Source organism: Myotis lucifugus, unplaced genomic scaffold, assembly GCF_000147115.1.
Source record: "Myotis lucifugus unplaced genomic scaffold, Myoluc2.0 scaffold_182, whole genome shotgun sequence".
NCBI lineage: Eukaryota > Metazoa > Chordata > Mammalia > Chiroptera > Vespertilionidae > Myotis > Myotis lucifugus.
In genome coordinates this window covers 348,104-363,930 of record NW_005871230.1, presented here as the reverse complement: position 1 = coordinate 363,930, position 15,827 = coordinate 348,104, and the positions used below count along the sequence as shown (strand labels likewise).

At 42.2% G+C, this 15,827-nt stretch overlaps 1 protein-coding gene across 3 annotated transcripts in view; it reads right to left on the bottom strand.

Annotated features, from left to right (window-relative positions):
• Positions 1–15,821, bottom strand: part of LEF1 (lymphoid enhancer binding factor 1) — a 109,768-nt gene extending 93,947 nt beyond the window's left edge. For all 3 annotated transcript variants that reach the window (XM_014462481.2, XM_023760458.1, XM_006096583.3), the window contains exon 1: positions 15,751–15,821. In XM_014462481.2, the coding sequence (XP_014317967.1) occupies positions 15,751–15,819 (69 nt within the window). In that variant the 5' untranslated portion in view covers positions 15,820–15,821. The remainder of the gene's footprint in view (positions 1–15,750) is intronic.
• Positions 15,822–15,827: the final 6 nt, after the last annotated feature.

Sequence of the window (15,827 nt, the reverse complement as noted above, 5' to 3'; positions counted from 1 at the left end):
AGCCCGGCGGACTGCGGTAACGGCTGCACGGCTCCAGGAAGACCTGGCTGGTCGCTGCCATTGGACCCGGGTGGGTTCTGGTGAGGGGGCTCCTGCTCACTCTGTGCTGAGCAGTGCCTCTCCCTTACTAAGCTGTGAGCTCCCAGAGTGCTGACTCTGTCTTCATTGACCTACATCCACAATGGGGCTCAGCACAATGACTTTGAAAATAAGAACCTTCAAATACTTATGGGATGAATTATTAAATCATTCCTGAAATAAACATTCTCTGATGTTAGTCTTCATTCTACCAGGAAAGCTGTTTAACCTTAAACTTTAGGGTTAGCTCAGAGATGGATTCAAAAGAAAACTTCTTCTGATTAGTGAGATGGAATAACTTTCATTTCTGGTTCCTGTACCATCCAACAAGGGCCCAAAAAGCTGTACTAGCATCTTCTCTCCTGAAATAAAATATGAGTAATGAGCAAAGCTAATGCTGAAAAGCATTTTCTTGTAACAAGAAGATAGTTGTTTACACAATAACCAGCAGATCTCAACTGTGTCGTAAAGAAACAGAGGAAAATAATCACAATATAGGTGTAGAATAGTTTTGAACCATTATTATTTCAAGAGTAGTTGATCAAAATGGTTAATATGCTTTATATAGAGTTCTCATAAATCAAAAAAGATATGAACAAGCAATTCAGGTAAACATAAATATGTAAAACAAACACAAAATGTAAAAATACATATCTATAAACTATTTAAATCAATTTCTATTAAAAATTAGAAGACTTCTATAAAAATCTATATAGCCTATAAAAAAAGACTACAGAAAAATATGTATTTTAACAGGGTTTCATTTTAGCATTGCTTAAAACAAACAACAAAAACTTTAACATCCATAATTGAGGATAAAAATCAATAAATTGAAATATTCTTATGACTGGATAGTAGCCTGCCATTACATGATATAGACCTATATTTATTCACATGAAATATATTTCATGTGAATAAATATATGAACACACATATAGTTTAAAATTAAAAAATTACAATAAACCACTAAACTAATAAACCCATTTATAAAAATGCTTGTATTGTAAGAACAGATGCAGAAAGAACATCTGTATGTGTGTGTGTGTATAAATGAAACATTTATATCTGAATAATAGAAATACATGCAGGTACTTTTTTCCTGTTCTTTAATGAGTTTTCCCCTGGCTTTTAAAAAAATTACTAATTTTTAAAAACGAACCAATCTCCCCCCGCCCCCCGCCAAAAAAAAAAGACATTTTCTTTAGAGAAAGAAAAAAAGATTATTCCTAATAAGATCGCCTTAACAAGAAGTTTTTTTTCACTTTTGAAGGAAACCTACTGTTGTAACTTCTCAGGAATGATCACAATTCCAGATAATTCTAAACTAATTTCTCTTACTAAACGTAACATCATGATACAAAAACATCACCACTAATAGCTCTAAAAAACGAAGCACATACCACATTGTAGTTGCTTACTGTGTAAAGGACACCCTCTGCAGCAGATTTATGCCTGTCAATGCTCAGTTATCTATATATATAAAACCCTAATATGCAAATAGACCGAACGGTAGAACAACTGAACAACCGGTCGCTATGACCTGCACTGACCACCAGGGGGTGTGTGCAGAACATGGCGGGCATCAACCACAGCTGGATGGTGCAGCAGGTGAGTGGGGGCGCCAGGCCAAGGCAGGGTGCCAGTCACTGTCATCGGGGCGAGCCTCTGGTGGTTACTGAAAATTCTTTGCTCCCATGCACCACAGTCCCACCCGGCACTTGCACCTGCTGCTGGTGCCTGGTGCCAGTCCCAATCGCTCAGTGCCGTCAGCGGGTGTGAGAGGCGGCTGCCAGCTCTATTGCCTCTCAGGGCTTCTCCAACTCCCCCTGCTCCTGAGGGGCGATCGGGGTCAGCAGCCATCTCTTGCACCGGCTGCTGGTGATGGCCTTGCTCACAGCCTGCTCCTGAGGGGCAATTGAGGCAGCAGCTGCCACTCACACTCACTGCTGGCACCGCCCCCAATCACTCTGCGCCATCAGTGGGTGCAAGTGGAGCCAGCACCATCAACGGGTACAAGCGGGGCCAGTGGCGTCAGCGTGTAGGAGTGGTGGCTGTGGGAGCAGGGCCACTGGTAGACAGGGGACTGTGGTGGGAGGGGGCCTGGAGGATGAGCCAAGACCCGCCTCTGTGCCTACCACAGTCTCCTGGCCCACAGTTCCTTTCAAGGTACATGAATTCATGCACTGGGAACCCAGTCCTATATAATAAAAGCCTAATATGCAAACTGTTTCCTCAGGCGGGAATTAGACCAACTGGGAGAGGGGCGGCATGGAACATGGTGGGCGTTGCCGATGCAGTGGTGGCAGCGGGCGGCAGTGGAGGCACTGCTGGCCCCGATGGGCCCCGACGAGAGCGGGACCGTGGAATAGGTGAGTGGGCAGCACCAGGCCAAGGCAGGTGTGAGTAGGGAGAGGTGGGGCAATTGCCCTGATCGATCGCCCGATAGGCAGCGACTGGCAGCAGCGGGGGAGTGGGGCCGGCGAGCAGGTGGCGCCAGGCCAAGGCGGGATGCCAGGCAGGGTTGCGGGGTTGTGAGGCTGGGGGCGCAAGCTGGGACTGCGAGGCTGGGGGCACAAGCTTGAGCCCAATCTCCGCAGGCCACCCCGAGAGACCCTACCCGTGCATGAATTTCATGCACCGGGCCTCTAGTCATGGAATAAGGAGGCAACATAACATCATTTACCAAAGAGAATTCAAGAATCACAAAACCTTTGACCACACAGCTACTTGGTTATCCTCTATTTGGTTAGACTTGGGGACACTGGGACTGTAGAAGTAGACAATGGAATTCCCATAAAAATCAGACATTTATCAACATGTGTCTGATACACCCAAGGATCAAATATTTCTGGGGAATTTTCACGAACATATTGTGCAATCACATGGCTGTGTGCTGAGTGAACCAAAAGACAATTTTTAAGTATTCTTAGAACCTGTTATGAAGCCACCACTAAAGCTAAACCATCCATATCATTGAATAAAACAGAAACATACAGATACTTTTATAATCCTCAAAGTAGTTTATCAACATTGACTAAAGGATTCTTCTCAACCCCCTTTCGAGGAGAAACTAGTTCATGAATTGGACCCTAGCTCCTGGATCAGGGATATCTGGCCTTGAATCCAAATTCTACCACTTACTGAACTTCTGGACTATAGCAATCAAATAGCCTCTCTGTGCCTCAGTTTCTTTACTGGAAACATGAAAAGACAAGTAGTATTCACTTCACAGTGCTATAGTGAGTATTTAATAAGAAAAAATACATTAAAGTCCATTCATTAGATATATTCTACTATATTATTAATACTACTCTCCTTGCCTCTGGACAATGCCCAGTTCTATTTCCCAAAATCATACAGAGGCTGTTGCTCAGGAAAGTTAGGTGATTTTCTGAGGCACTTAAATGAATCAGGGACCAAAATGATGTCTATAATGTAAAATGTTGGTTCCAGGTATTGGTTAATTTTTTGTTTTCTTACCATGAAAGAGAAAACTTAGGATAATCCTTAAGCCAAACTCACAAATGGCTGTCCTAAAACTTGCCCCTCTTTCTAGATTACTTCCATTAATACTGCCCCCTCATAATCAAGCTGGAAACTTAACCTTCTTCTATACATCCCCCACCTCCCCACATCTCACTGGGCGCTGTTGACTCCATGTTCTCCACCAGCACAACAGATATTACTACCAAAAATTACATTAAAGAAATGTATAACTTCACATAATACATTTTATACTCACAAAGCCCTGTAAGTGAACAATCAATTCTCACTGATGAGAAAGTCCTTGATTCAACAATCGTATAGCACCTTCTGTGTGCCAGCAGCAGTGATGGCAATACAAACCGCGGTTGCAGAAGGCACCTGCAGTAGGAGCCAGGGTCGGGGCCCCCATTACAGTACCACTACTTACCAGGGGTGTGACCTGAGCAAATGACCTACTTCATGTGACCTTCCATTACATGGTCTGTTCCCTTTCTATACCCCCTATGGCTCAGTTTCTCAACCCTCTTTATGCCTCCGTCTCCTCATCTGTAAAATAGGGATATTAGGGATATCGTCAGGTTACTGTGAGGATTAAAAGAGCTAATACATATAAAGGGCTCAGAACAAATCCTGGCATGGGCTAAATACTCAAAACTAATAGCTAACGTCTAGTCCACAAACTCTGTATTTAATGCTCAGGTGATTTCTCAGCTCAATGTCAGCTTTGGGATTCTGCATGAGTTGATATATTTTTAAGACTTGCATCTTCTATGGACTGATATCTGGTGTTATTGCCCTGCATTAGCAAAGTTTTAACATTTCTGCTATATTTATTCCCCAAACACCTAGGGAGTAACCTACTCTATGTAGGGTAGTATAAAGGGTTCTGGGCCACAGAGATGAGTAAGACATGCTCCCTATCCTAAAGGAACTGACAGCTAGTGAGAAATACAGCCACAGAGACAACCACCCATTATCTAAGACATGGGAACAGAGTCATGAGGAAGGTCCTATGGGAACCCACAGGACCGGTGGCGCAATCAGGAGCAGCTTCCGGAGGACGTACCATTTAGCCTGGGCCTTTAAGGACGAACGCGATTGTGCGGTGCTGGCGAGGCATCTCAGGGAGCCAGGGGTTTGGGAAAGGGTTCGGGGTGCAGATCTGGAAATGTAGCTGAATCATAAGCTGCAGGGTAGGGCAGTGAGGAGGCAGGTCTTGAAAGGTATCTGGTCCAGATTGTGGAAAGCTTTGAAAAGAATGCTAAAGAGCGTGGGTTTTATTCTGTGGTCCGTGGAGGAGAGCCCTCGGGGAGGAAACCTCCTGAGGTCTGACTAGAAGTGAACAGAGGACCAGGAGTCTCGATGAAGGACGGGGCTGGATAGAGCTGGGTGGAGAGAAAGTGAGGCCAAAGCGCCAGACTTTGAGTTCAAGTCCCACTGCTTCCTTGGTGTGAGACCTTGTGCGAGTCACTTAGGTTTTCTGAACCTCCGTGACATTTTGACCATCTTCTGGGCCAGTGTTTCTTCAGCGTTACTTCAGGTAACAATCAATAAAGTAACTTGTCGGAAGTGTGTACACATGACCTGCCTATAGTGTCTGGTTCAGGACATTTGCACAGGGACCCGTTTCTGCCTTTTCAGGGAGAACACGAGTGATTTTGTTGCAGTTGGTCCCCCTCCCAGAAACCCTACTACTGACACAGAGTAAGAGTACTGTGTACTTTTACAAGTAGGAAAGGCGGCGATCTATGTCACAGGTGAAGAAACCAAGGTTCGGAGAAAGGAAGTCACTGCTGAAGAACACAAGGCTGGTCAGCAGCTGAGCACTGGGATCTAGATCGGACTCCAACTGCAGTGCTCGCTGCAACTCCCATCACGTGTGGGGCGGTGTGTTACCACCCCTGCCCTTGGCCCAGTCTGAGCCATCTGATCAATGATTAGGACGAAGGAGCTAACCACCCTCTCCTTCTGCCTTCCTCCATAGCCTGGCCAATAAGGTAGGAATTTCTGCGCTCTGGGCAGTGGCGGAAGCTTTCTTCTCTCCCACTCCCTCATTCACTTCTCACAAGGGAGACCTACCATACTCATCTGTGGTGACTGAGAGAAGGAACTGGGCAAGGACAGACTGACGCCTGGTTTTCTCTTTTGGGGCTCGCTTGCCCAAGCACAGGTTTGTTCTCATTTCCAATTCTCTGGCAGGTAAACGGCTGCTTCTGCTGAAGGGGGCGTGTTCAATTTAGGGAAGTCAAAGGAAATCCAAATTCATGCCATGGTTCAAGCCACAGACTCCAATTCAGCCTTTTGTTAAGCTGACATTCTGCTCTCCATCTGAAGTACAATAATTTACTTCAGTACAAAATGGCATTTTATGCTCTCATTGCATGAGTGTCTAGCATGTATTGTGTATGTTTATATATATTTCTACATATGCATAGGAATAACTCTAAAGGCCACAAGCGAATTTTAAGTGTTCACCTCTGATAGTGGGATCCTGGGAATTTAATATTCGTTATTCCTGTTGCTCACTGAGTTTTCTATTTTTTCTAGTGAACATGTGTCAATTTTTAATGAATTATTTTTTTATTTTCATTAAAAGTAATTAAGCATTGAAAAGAAATTTCCAACAAAATCATCAACATAATAATTGCTTTCCTGTTTTACATTTTAATTATGATTCCTTAATAAGTGTTTTATGTTCTGAAAGGCAACTATGGTAATTTTTAATGAAAATAAATAAGATTTTAGACCTTAAGGAAAGGCACGGACTCTACAACTTACTAAATTGAGGCAGGTTACTGCTCTCTCTGGAGATGGGCCTTATCTTAATGTGGAGATGATAACATCCACCCACAGTTTTCAGTTAAGATGAAATGAAACAAAATAACCATGTAAACTGCCTAGCACAGAATCTGGCACATGGTAGTAGTTTAAAAAAATTAAAAAGGTAATTGTTTTTCCTCTCAAAAACAAACTTCAGTTTCAATTTAAGATTTTAATGTGCACATAAAAAATGAACAAAAAAAAAAAACAATTCAAGCAACATTTGGGAGACTTAATTCTTTCCCTTAACCTTGCTAGCTAGCTAACTGGTTAATCCAACTATAGTAAACATATTTTTACTTCAGTCCTTTTTGGGTTTGTTTCTGACTTTTAAAAAAGTATGTATTAGGAGTCAAGACAAAGTCTAACACACCTGAGATAAGGTTACAGTACCTTTTCTCTTTACCCAAGTCATCTTAACTAGTCACCATGAGGACATGTGCGATCACCATTATTATAAGGTACTAGGGGCCCAGTGCATGAATTCGTGCACCTGGAAAGGAACTGTGGGCTGCAAGGCTGCAGTGGGCACAGGGGCGGATTCCCCCGCCCGGCCCCTTCTGCCACGGCTCACGGGTCCCGAGTCTGTCAGCAGCCCTGCTCCTGCCACCCCTCCCATGTGCTGAAGGAGCCCGCCCCGCTTGCACCCGCTGAGGCACAGAGCCATTGGGGCCGGTGCCAGTAGTGTGTGCGAGTGGTGGCTTTGGCGCCAGCAGCGGGTGCAAGCAGGGCTGTCACCAACAGCAGGTGCAAGAGGCAGCTGCCGCCCCAAGCGCCCCTCAGGAACAGGGGGAGGTGAAGAAGCCCTGAGGGGCAATCGGGGCCAGAAGCTGCTCCTCACAGCCCCTGACGGCGCTGAGTAATTAGGGCCAGCACTGGGCGCCAGCAGCGGGTGCAAGCGGTGGCTCCAGCACCAGCAGCAGGTGCAGGCGCCGGGTGGGCAGCAGGTGCAGGCGCCGGGTAGGACGGTGGCGCATGCAGGAGCAAGGAATTTTCAGTAACCGCCAGAGGCTCGCCCTGATGACAGCGACCAGCGCCCCACCTTGGTCTGGCGCCCCCACTCGCCTGCTCCACCATCCCGCCGAGGCCAACGCCCGCCATGTTTCACGCACACCCCCTGGTGGTCAGCATACATCATAGCGACTGGTTGTTTGGTTGTTCGGTTGTTCTGCTGTTTGGTCTACTTGCATATTAGGGTTTTATATAGAGAGATAATATATAGTGTTTAAGATAAAAAGATTCTGTACCAAGAAAGCTGACTCCATGTTTAAAGATATTTAACATTATTTGGGTTTCACTGAGAGAAAAAGAAGTCTGAAAGGAAAGGAAGCTGGAATTTTCCATGAGGCTAGAAGAGCATTGATTTCTCTTTGCTGCCTGGTCGACATATCCCCTTGGACCTGACCCTTCTAGGTGCTAGAAAAGCTAGAAAGATTCCAGTTGAAAGAAAATTCAGAGGAAAAAAAATAACTTGCTTGTTGTCTTCTACATTCACAATTTTAGAGAGCTCCTCTCTCTCTAATTTTTGCAGTGGGGAGAAGAAAACCTAACCAAAAATATATTCTTACTCCCATCGAAGGAGTTAGGAGTTATCTGGCAATTTTCAAATATTAGAAGGATATGAGATTATTAACAAATATAAAATTTAGGAATCTGATCCCTTATGCTCCTCATTCCCTTACTAGAATAGAAGACTATGATGCTGAAAAGAAAAGCCAGGTGCTCTCCTAACAATCAGGAGGGGGGAAAAGAACCCAAGAGAGGAAAGCCACCTTAGTAAGAGATATGATGACAAGTCCCAAAACTTATTTATGCAAATACTTTTTAAAGGTTAATGTAGGGCCTTCACTCAGTATTCAAATTCCAGGTCAGCAAGATGGCATAGTAAGAACCAAAAGTTTCCTCCCTTTCTCAGTTGCTTCTTGGGTACAGCCAAGACCTCTCCTGCCTGCAGAATTCCCAGCAGGCAGGCACCAGGGCACTGGGTAATACCACCTGAGACTCCAGCTTTGCTCCCTTACCTGGAAAACTGAGGGCTTTTGCAGGCTTTATATGAATTTCACATCAACCATACAAGCTGGACAAGCCAGAGAGTAATATGCCATTTTGTGAATAAGGAAACAAAGACTGACAGAGGTTAAATAACTTCTCCAGGCTCTTGGGGAAGAGTAATAGACTTGGGACCAGGCTCAGCTTTCACTTAATAAAGACTCAAAATTTTTGCTTCCCTGTTGCAGACGGATATAATCAATTTACAGCACACACTGGCCTAGGAAAGTCAGCACGGGTGCTGCCACATGCATTTAGAAAGAACACAAATAATGTTACATATATATTTTATTGATTTCAAATAGGAAGAGAGAAAAACATCAGTGATGAGAGAGAATCACTGACTGGCTGCCTGCACACCCCCTACTGGGGATCAAGCCTGCAACCTGGGCACGTACCCTGAGGGGAATCAAACCGTGACCTTCTGGTTCATAGGTCGACGCTCAACCACTGAGCCAGACTGGTGGGGCACAAAGATTAACATCAGAGAACATCTCAAGTGTTACTGAAGAAACAAGTCCTTTCTATCTGGAGAAGAATAAAAATAAAGTGAAAAGCATTAACCATATGATACTAAAATATAATTGAAGATGGTTTTCTCTTTATTCTATTTCCATCCCAAGCACCCTTCTGAAAAAAAGCATTTCTATCACCTCCTCTTCTTCAATGAGGTTTCTGGACCTAAATAAGAGCTAAGCACTTCGTATGATCAGTTCTCATAGGAGGGCCCACTCCCATTCTTCTCACAGGAGCAGCAAGCTCAGAGGATGGCAGCTTTCCACTCTTACCTGGAAACTTAACATTCTGTAAGGAGCTGAAAGACACTGATTTAATGCTCTTTTCATTGATGCAACAAAATCAGAGAGAAAGGAAAATAATACAATGCTAAGGAGTATGTAGCAGACACGTTTAGATTTTACTTTTCACATAGCATTTGGTTAGATACAGAGAAATCTTTTGGAAATATCCCAAAAACCCTACATGAAAATTTCTTTATTCAGCAAATCTAATGAAGTGCCTATTCTGTACTAGGCTGAATATAACTATCTCATAATTCATCAGTAGTCTCAGATCAACTGATTAGATAATCAACTATCATCAACAGTTGATAGTTTCATTGCAAAATATAAATATAAGGATTTGCAAAAATATTTTAGTATGTCAGCTGTAAATTTTTTGTTTTGGTAATTGTCTCACTGAGAAGCTGACAATAGTTAAAGAACATTAAAGCTACACGAGAGCCACTCCTCTTTTTACATTCTAGAGCCTTCCCTCCACCCAGCCCTCATTCAACCTTTCTCTATGTTGAGGAAAGTAGCAATAGGCCCCTTTTTAAAAGTGAACATAACATTAACAATACAGTACTTGTGGGTATGGCTAGAAACAATGGTCAATAATCAAATGTTTTTCAGAGTTGATTTGCCCCTCATTAGCTGCAAAAATAAGATACATTTCTAGACCTTCTGTAATGCTGCATCTCTGCCAGTTATATTTCTCAGTCAGATGGGAGACAGGAGACAGGTAGCCAAAACTCTTGCTGGCTCTGTAATACCCTTGCAAACTTCCCACTACACAGGGAGGCAGGTGAGTACCATTCCTCAGTGAGCTTTATAAGTAGTCTACACACTAGTATAGCAAGTAGATAACTTCAGCAGGTCTATAAGTTTAGATAGAATGGGTATTGTGTGCAAATATACTGCTTTACAGAGACTATAATCCTCTGAACAGCCTCTGGTATTAGTCTATAAATAGCCCAGGCTAGATTAGCTACATTATCAAAATCTCTGGAGTTAGCAATCCCTGTTCACTGTTAGTGTTCAACTCCCAATCTCCCCCTTTGGTGCATTTCAAACCTTACCCCTCAGTCTTTGTTGTTGGTGTTTAGGCCATTTCCTGACTTTATGCCTCTAAATCCTAGAGACTGAATCATTTTATTTGCCTAAAATGACTTAAGACCTTATAGCAGAGCCTACAGTTCCTAGAATGTGACTTCACAATTAATATTAAAAAACTGATCATGAATCTAAAACATATTTTTTTAATTATTTAAATAAGATCCAATGGTTGCCTTTTCCAAATGAGTAAGGACCTGTCGGAACAGTACAAAGCAGTACTAAGTCTCTCGATGCCACAGTATTAGCTTTCCACAGGCTGGCTCAGTTTGGCCTAACCACTTAGGTAATGACTTTAAAGATGCAAGTGTTCCATGAATATCCTCTTTTTTCTAAACCTCATTCCCATGACAGCAGCACCTATGTAACGCTGAGCTCTACTCTGCCCAGAAATAAAACAGATGTGCTTTTCTGCTGCCCACAGACACTGCTGGCATATTATGCCCTTAAATTCCAAGTTTACCTCAAAATCAAAGGGAAACCAGTTTTATAAAGTTCTAATCATGTATCTATAATATACACGTGAGAAACGAAGGAGTCAGAGAAGAACGGAATGATCCAATTGCTTTTAAAAACTGCCAGTCACATAAACCAAAAACATTTCTGTCTAAAGAACTAAGCATTAGTTTGAGAGAGAGAGAGAGAGAGAGAGAGAGAGACTGACTCAAAAGCTGCAAATTTTTCTCAGTTGATATTATGGAAGAATTCTTATGAGGCTACAAGTTCAAGTCCAGATAGAGCCATTTGGGAGGCCCTATCTCTGTCCTATTAAATCACACAGGCGTCTTTGTCCACAAGAGAGAGTGGATAAAAATAATGGGGTTGATGAGAGCAAGTCCAGGGCCAGCATGGGGGATGGGAGAGGGTTACTTCAAAGAGCAAGATTTTCTGTAGGTTGGCTCAATGGCCTTGTCTTACTGAAACTGGGTTGTTCTCATGTTTTTATGAACAAGAAATTTCTGGGATCATTTCAAAAAAACGTATCTGCATAAGGGCCATACACTTGTGGTATCAGTCATGCAAGAACAACAGCTCTTGAAGGGCCATGCGGTAATCCTCCCTGGGCCACTGGAATAAGTAAGCTGTTAGTCATAAGAGACCTAAGATATCCGAAGGGGGGATGGCAACGGCGCCCACTTATTCTTATTGTGATCCTTTCCCAACTTTGTAGCAGTACAATTAAGAATGAATCCAACAGTAGAGTCTGGGGGCTCTACGGAACTTTCCCATGCTTTCTTCCGACACCCACATGCAGATCTGAGATAGAACGCGCTTTCTAAAAGTTGACCTCTCTTGTGCTTAAAGTAAAGAGGAAAAATTTTTTACCCTTAGCTTCAAAAAGTATACAACTTAGATTAGAAAATTTAAAGTAACTTGTCAGTAAATCACACTAAGTAGCTCCTTGCACTAAAGTGAAAAGATACACTGCCTTAAAAATCTTGCTCAAAATATAAGCCATAGTCTCCTCTACCCTTGAATTAATTATTTCTGTGATTGTTTTCAAAGCGACACAGGAATGTGATGTACAGTGATTTAAGTGTGAGTTTACTGATCAGACATATCCGCCTTAGACCCTTAATTTCAGATGTCAGCAATGATAAGAAGAATCAAATTGTAGCTGTTTGTAAGCAAATACAAACATGGGAGGAGGTTACAACAAAGGTATAATAGGTATAATTCTGTCCATCAAAATCCAAACGTTGATTCCCTGAAAGTGAAAACCACACACTAGAACTCAAAGCCCAATGAGCTGTTTGAGATAAGGGAAAAAAGAACCCGAAACATTTGAATAGCAATGTCCAATAATAGAAATAGGAAAGATGAAATGCAAACAAACACCCTCCTTTCCCACCTTAAAGTCGATCCTCGGGGAAGATCACAAAGAAACACACATGCAGCCAGCAGCCAGGCTGGCCAGGTGCACTGTGGTTGGTAGAACCCAGCTGCAACATTTGTCGTTTCCTGCACTAAGCCGGCTGCTTTTCCCTCCCCTGCGCAGCTGAGAGAAATGAGATGTTTCTCTTCAAAGGTGTTAAACATTTGGGCTGTGTGAGGGACAAATGGAAGCCTGACACCTAAGATGAATAACCACAGCGCTCTAGGCCAGTGGGAACTTTCACTGTGTGAAAGCCAGCCAGGCTCGCTGCTCTCACGGTATTCAGGCACACGAGCCACGAGCGCGGGGACCCCACAGAGGAGGTAGCAAACTATTTTTTTTTCTTTTAATGTTAACCTTTACCATTTGCCGACAGGGATTTTCATAAATAAGACTCAGAGAAAGAATGGCTTGGGGGGATGCTTTTAATACACTCGCCAGGCTCTTGGCTCGGACATATTTAAGAGGCTTCTGCATCCTCGCGCTCTCTACGAAGGCAGCCAAGGTTTACTGTGCTTCCAGAACTCACACTGACACCAAACGCGTTATCAGTACAGGTACATTTTCATTAGGTCCATTTTGTCTGAAGTAAGAATTCTTATTTACCATTTTGTGAGACGCCCATCTGTACGTTTTGTGGCATAGACACACCTCTAAGAATTCCAGTTTTGGAAGAATATAATTAGCCCATTAAAATTTTCCTTCTGAAGGAAAAAAAAAAAAAAGCTGGATTTGAGAAGGTGGTTCTCCTGAGTAGATAATACTACACTCAGGTCATAAGTAAAAGCTCTTCGATCATAGGCACATCAGCGTTTGTCGCAAAGAAGGGGAAAAGCATATAGAATTGTTAGAATGAGCTACGGGCAGAAACATCTCTGTGCATGCCAGTGGCCCTAAACTGCTATTCTCCAGATTACCTGCAGTTACTACAAATGGAAGATTCTGTGTGGGGAAAGGGGCAGTCTAGGCCTTCCCCCACCCCCAGATGTTTTTCTAGCCCTAACACCTGCAGGCCTAAAGTGCAGTAAACAAGCAGTTGTTTATAATGCAAATTCAAGTAACTGGGATGCCTCCGGGCTGCTCCCACCTTAAGCCCAAACACAAATGGTCACCCTGCTCCCTGACACCCCAGATAAAAACCTATCACTGGGGATGTCAGTTACACACACGCTGGCTAGCTCGCTCTGCTAAGGACCGAGTTAGCAAGAAGGCAGAAGTGTGGTTAAGGGTGAAGGAGAGAGGCTGCCTTCCGGTTAGTGTTTTGGGTCTCAGACGCGTTAAAAAACAGCTGTTAGGTATTAAAAACCCAAGATTGCAACTCACTTCGGTTGAACCTTAAACAACAACAAAAAAAATTGGACATAGCCTTGTGGTTAAAACTGAAAAGCTTCTGGAACTGTGCAAAACTGCAGAATATCTGCAAGAATATGTGCCTAAAATAAAATGTCCTAAAATGTAACAGAATAAAGCAAAGCAGCAGATAACAGGGCAGAGTAACTACTTCCTGACCACACCCCTCTTCCACTCTACACCAACCAACATTTATTCTGGCCACAAATCTTTCCTAAACAATGAATGGCTGTTCAATTTACTGACCTCAAAATTTGAATACATACACTAACAATAAATACTGTCTATTTTCTATCAAAATTTCAAAATGATTACTATGGGGGGGAGCAAAAGCTGGAGAGAAATGCTGAAGGCAGAAAATGCTGATTGAAAGAGGAAGAGAAGCTTACTTTTCAATATTAGTAGGGATCATCTATAAATACCAATAGATTTTTTTTTCTTATAATGACTTTAAAAATTATTTTGAAAAGAGAAGTAGCTATACTATGGAACAAATGCCACAAGTACTTATTAAGCGTTAACTGTGCATAGCTGAAAAGTATAAGACTGTTTTGGTGGCTATTTCCTATTGTTTAACAAGTCAGAGACTGTAATCTAGATTTGTGAGAAAGATTATTTGCTGTTCTAAAAAGCGTTAACAAAAATCTTCAATTATTCCTTATCTAAATCATATTCTCCACCCCCTTCAAAAAAACCAAACCAAACCAAATATCCCCCCTGTAAAAGAAATATCTGATATGTTTGTATGTTCAGTTCAACAAATATAGAGTCTCCTACAAATTTTAAAACTTAGAGAAGCATTTATTTGGCAGCGGTCTCTAAATATTAAACTGTATTACGCGCTCATTCACTTTTTTAGGTAGGAGGTTCATATTTACCACACAGGAATCTCTATCATTAAATATTTAAAAAGCCTTTTAAAATAAAATGTGAAATTGCTATTTCAACCATCACAAGATCTCCAAGGTCACAATTTTTGGCCACGATATAAAAATTATAAAAATTTTAATCCCTACTCGAAAGTCAAGCATGTTTTTGAAATCTGTGGAAAAATAATGACAATAACTTCTAAATCATAGTGCCCACATAAAATAGTTCTGTTTCACATACCTATCATGTCGACAATTGAGTATCGTGGATAATCAAAATAAACACTCATACTCTTGACTATGACTCATTCCTCTCTGCAATTTTGGTGAATCTTCTCGACCCCAGATTCTGCTCACGGAGGGATTAATGACAGTACTTTCCCCAAATGCCTGTGACTGATTTTTTTCACTGAGTGGAAGAACTGGACTAATAAGGCAAAAATCATAGGTGCCTTTTTATGATCAGGATCTGGCTCCGGGGAGGGACAGGTAGACTGAAACCCTAATCCCCAAGGCCCAGGCATTCATGCTTTTCATACACTTTTAGGTGGGAGAGGGAGAGGGAGACGGAATGAAGGTAAATATATTGATGGAGCACTAAACATCAATCCCCACGCTGCAGGGCCGGTTCCCAGGGAGCACAATCGCCAGCACATCTCAGGTTCACACACTACACAAGTTACCCTTTAGATGCTCTCTTAATGCAGAGATGAGGGAGGTTTCCCCTTCTCAGCCACAGAGAAACACGGTCACGTAACAGATCTGGACTTCTTCATGGTGCTATACATTTGCAACTCACATTTGCAACAATGGACAGTAGAGTAAAAATAGCTTGTCGCAACTGATTTTAAAAGAAACATTCGCTAATACAATAAAAGGAGGACTCCGTTTTAGAAGCTAAAGAAATCTTTCGAATGTTCAGCTTCAAATGAGCCAAAGTGTTCTGATTCTATATAGCTTAAAGGCAATGTAGATACAGCATGTAGCTAACTGAAAGAGTAAATCAATTTTTCTTCTCATCAGCACAGAAAACACAATACTCATAAAATTATAAGTTTGTTGACTTAACTTCAGTTGATTTCATGACAATTGGTGATCTGTTATTTATTAATCTTAACCAATAAAAAGCTAAAATTCCAAATACAAGACATCAAAGTTAGCACTCTTTTAAAGCAGCCATTCCTCATAACAGGTCTTATTTAGCAATGACTGGTCATATATAATGAAAGCATCTCCAATGTGCTTAAAATAAACCAAAACCATTTTTTTTCCAAAATACAAATTAATGTGCTCTTCTGAAAATAATTTGTAACATCGGCATGTTACTCACTGTTCTCGGAATGGGTGGAGAGAGAGATCCATTTGACATGTATGGGTCATTATTCATATTTGGCATCATTATGTACC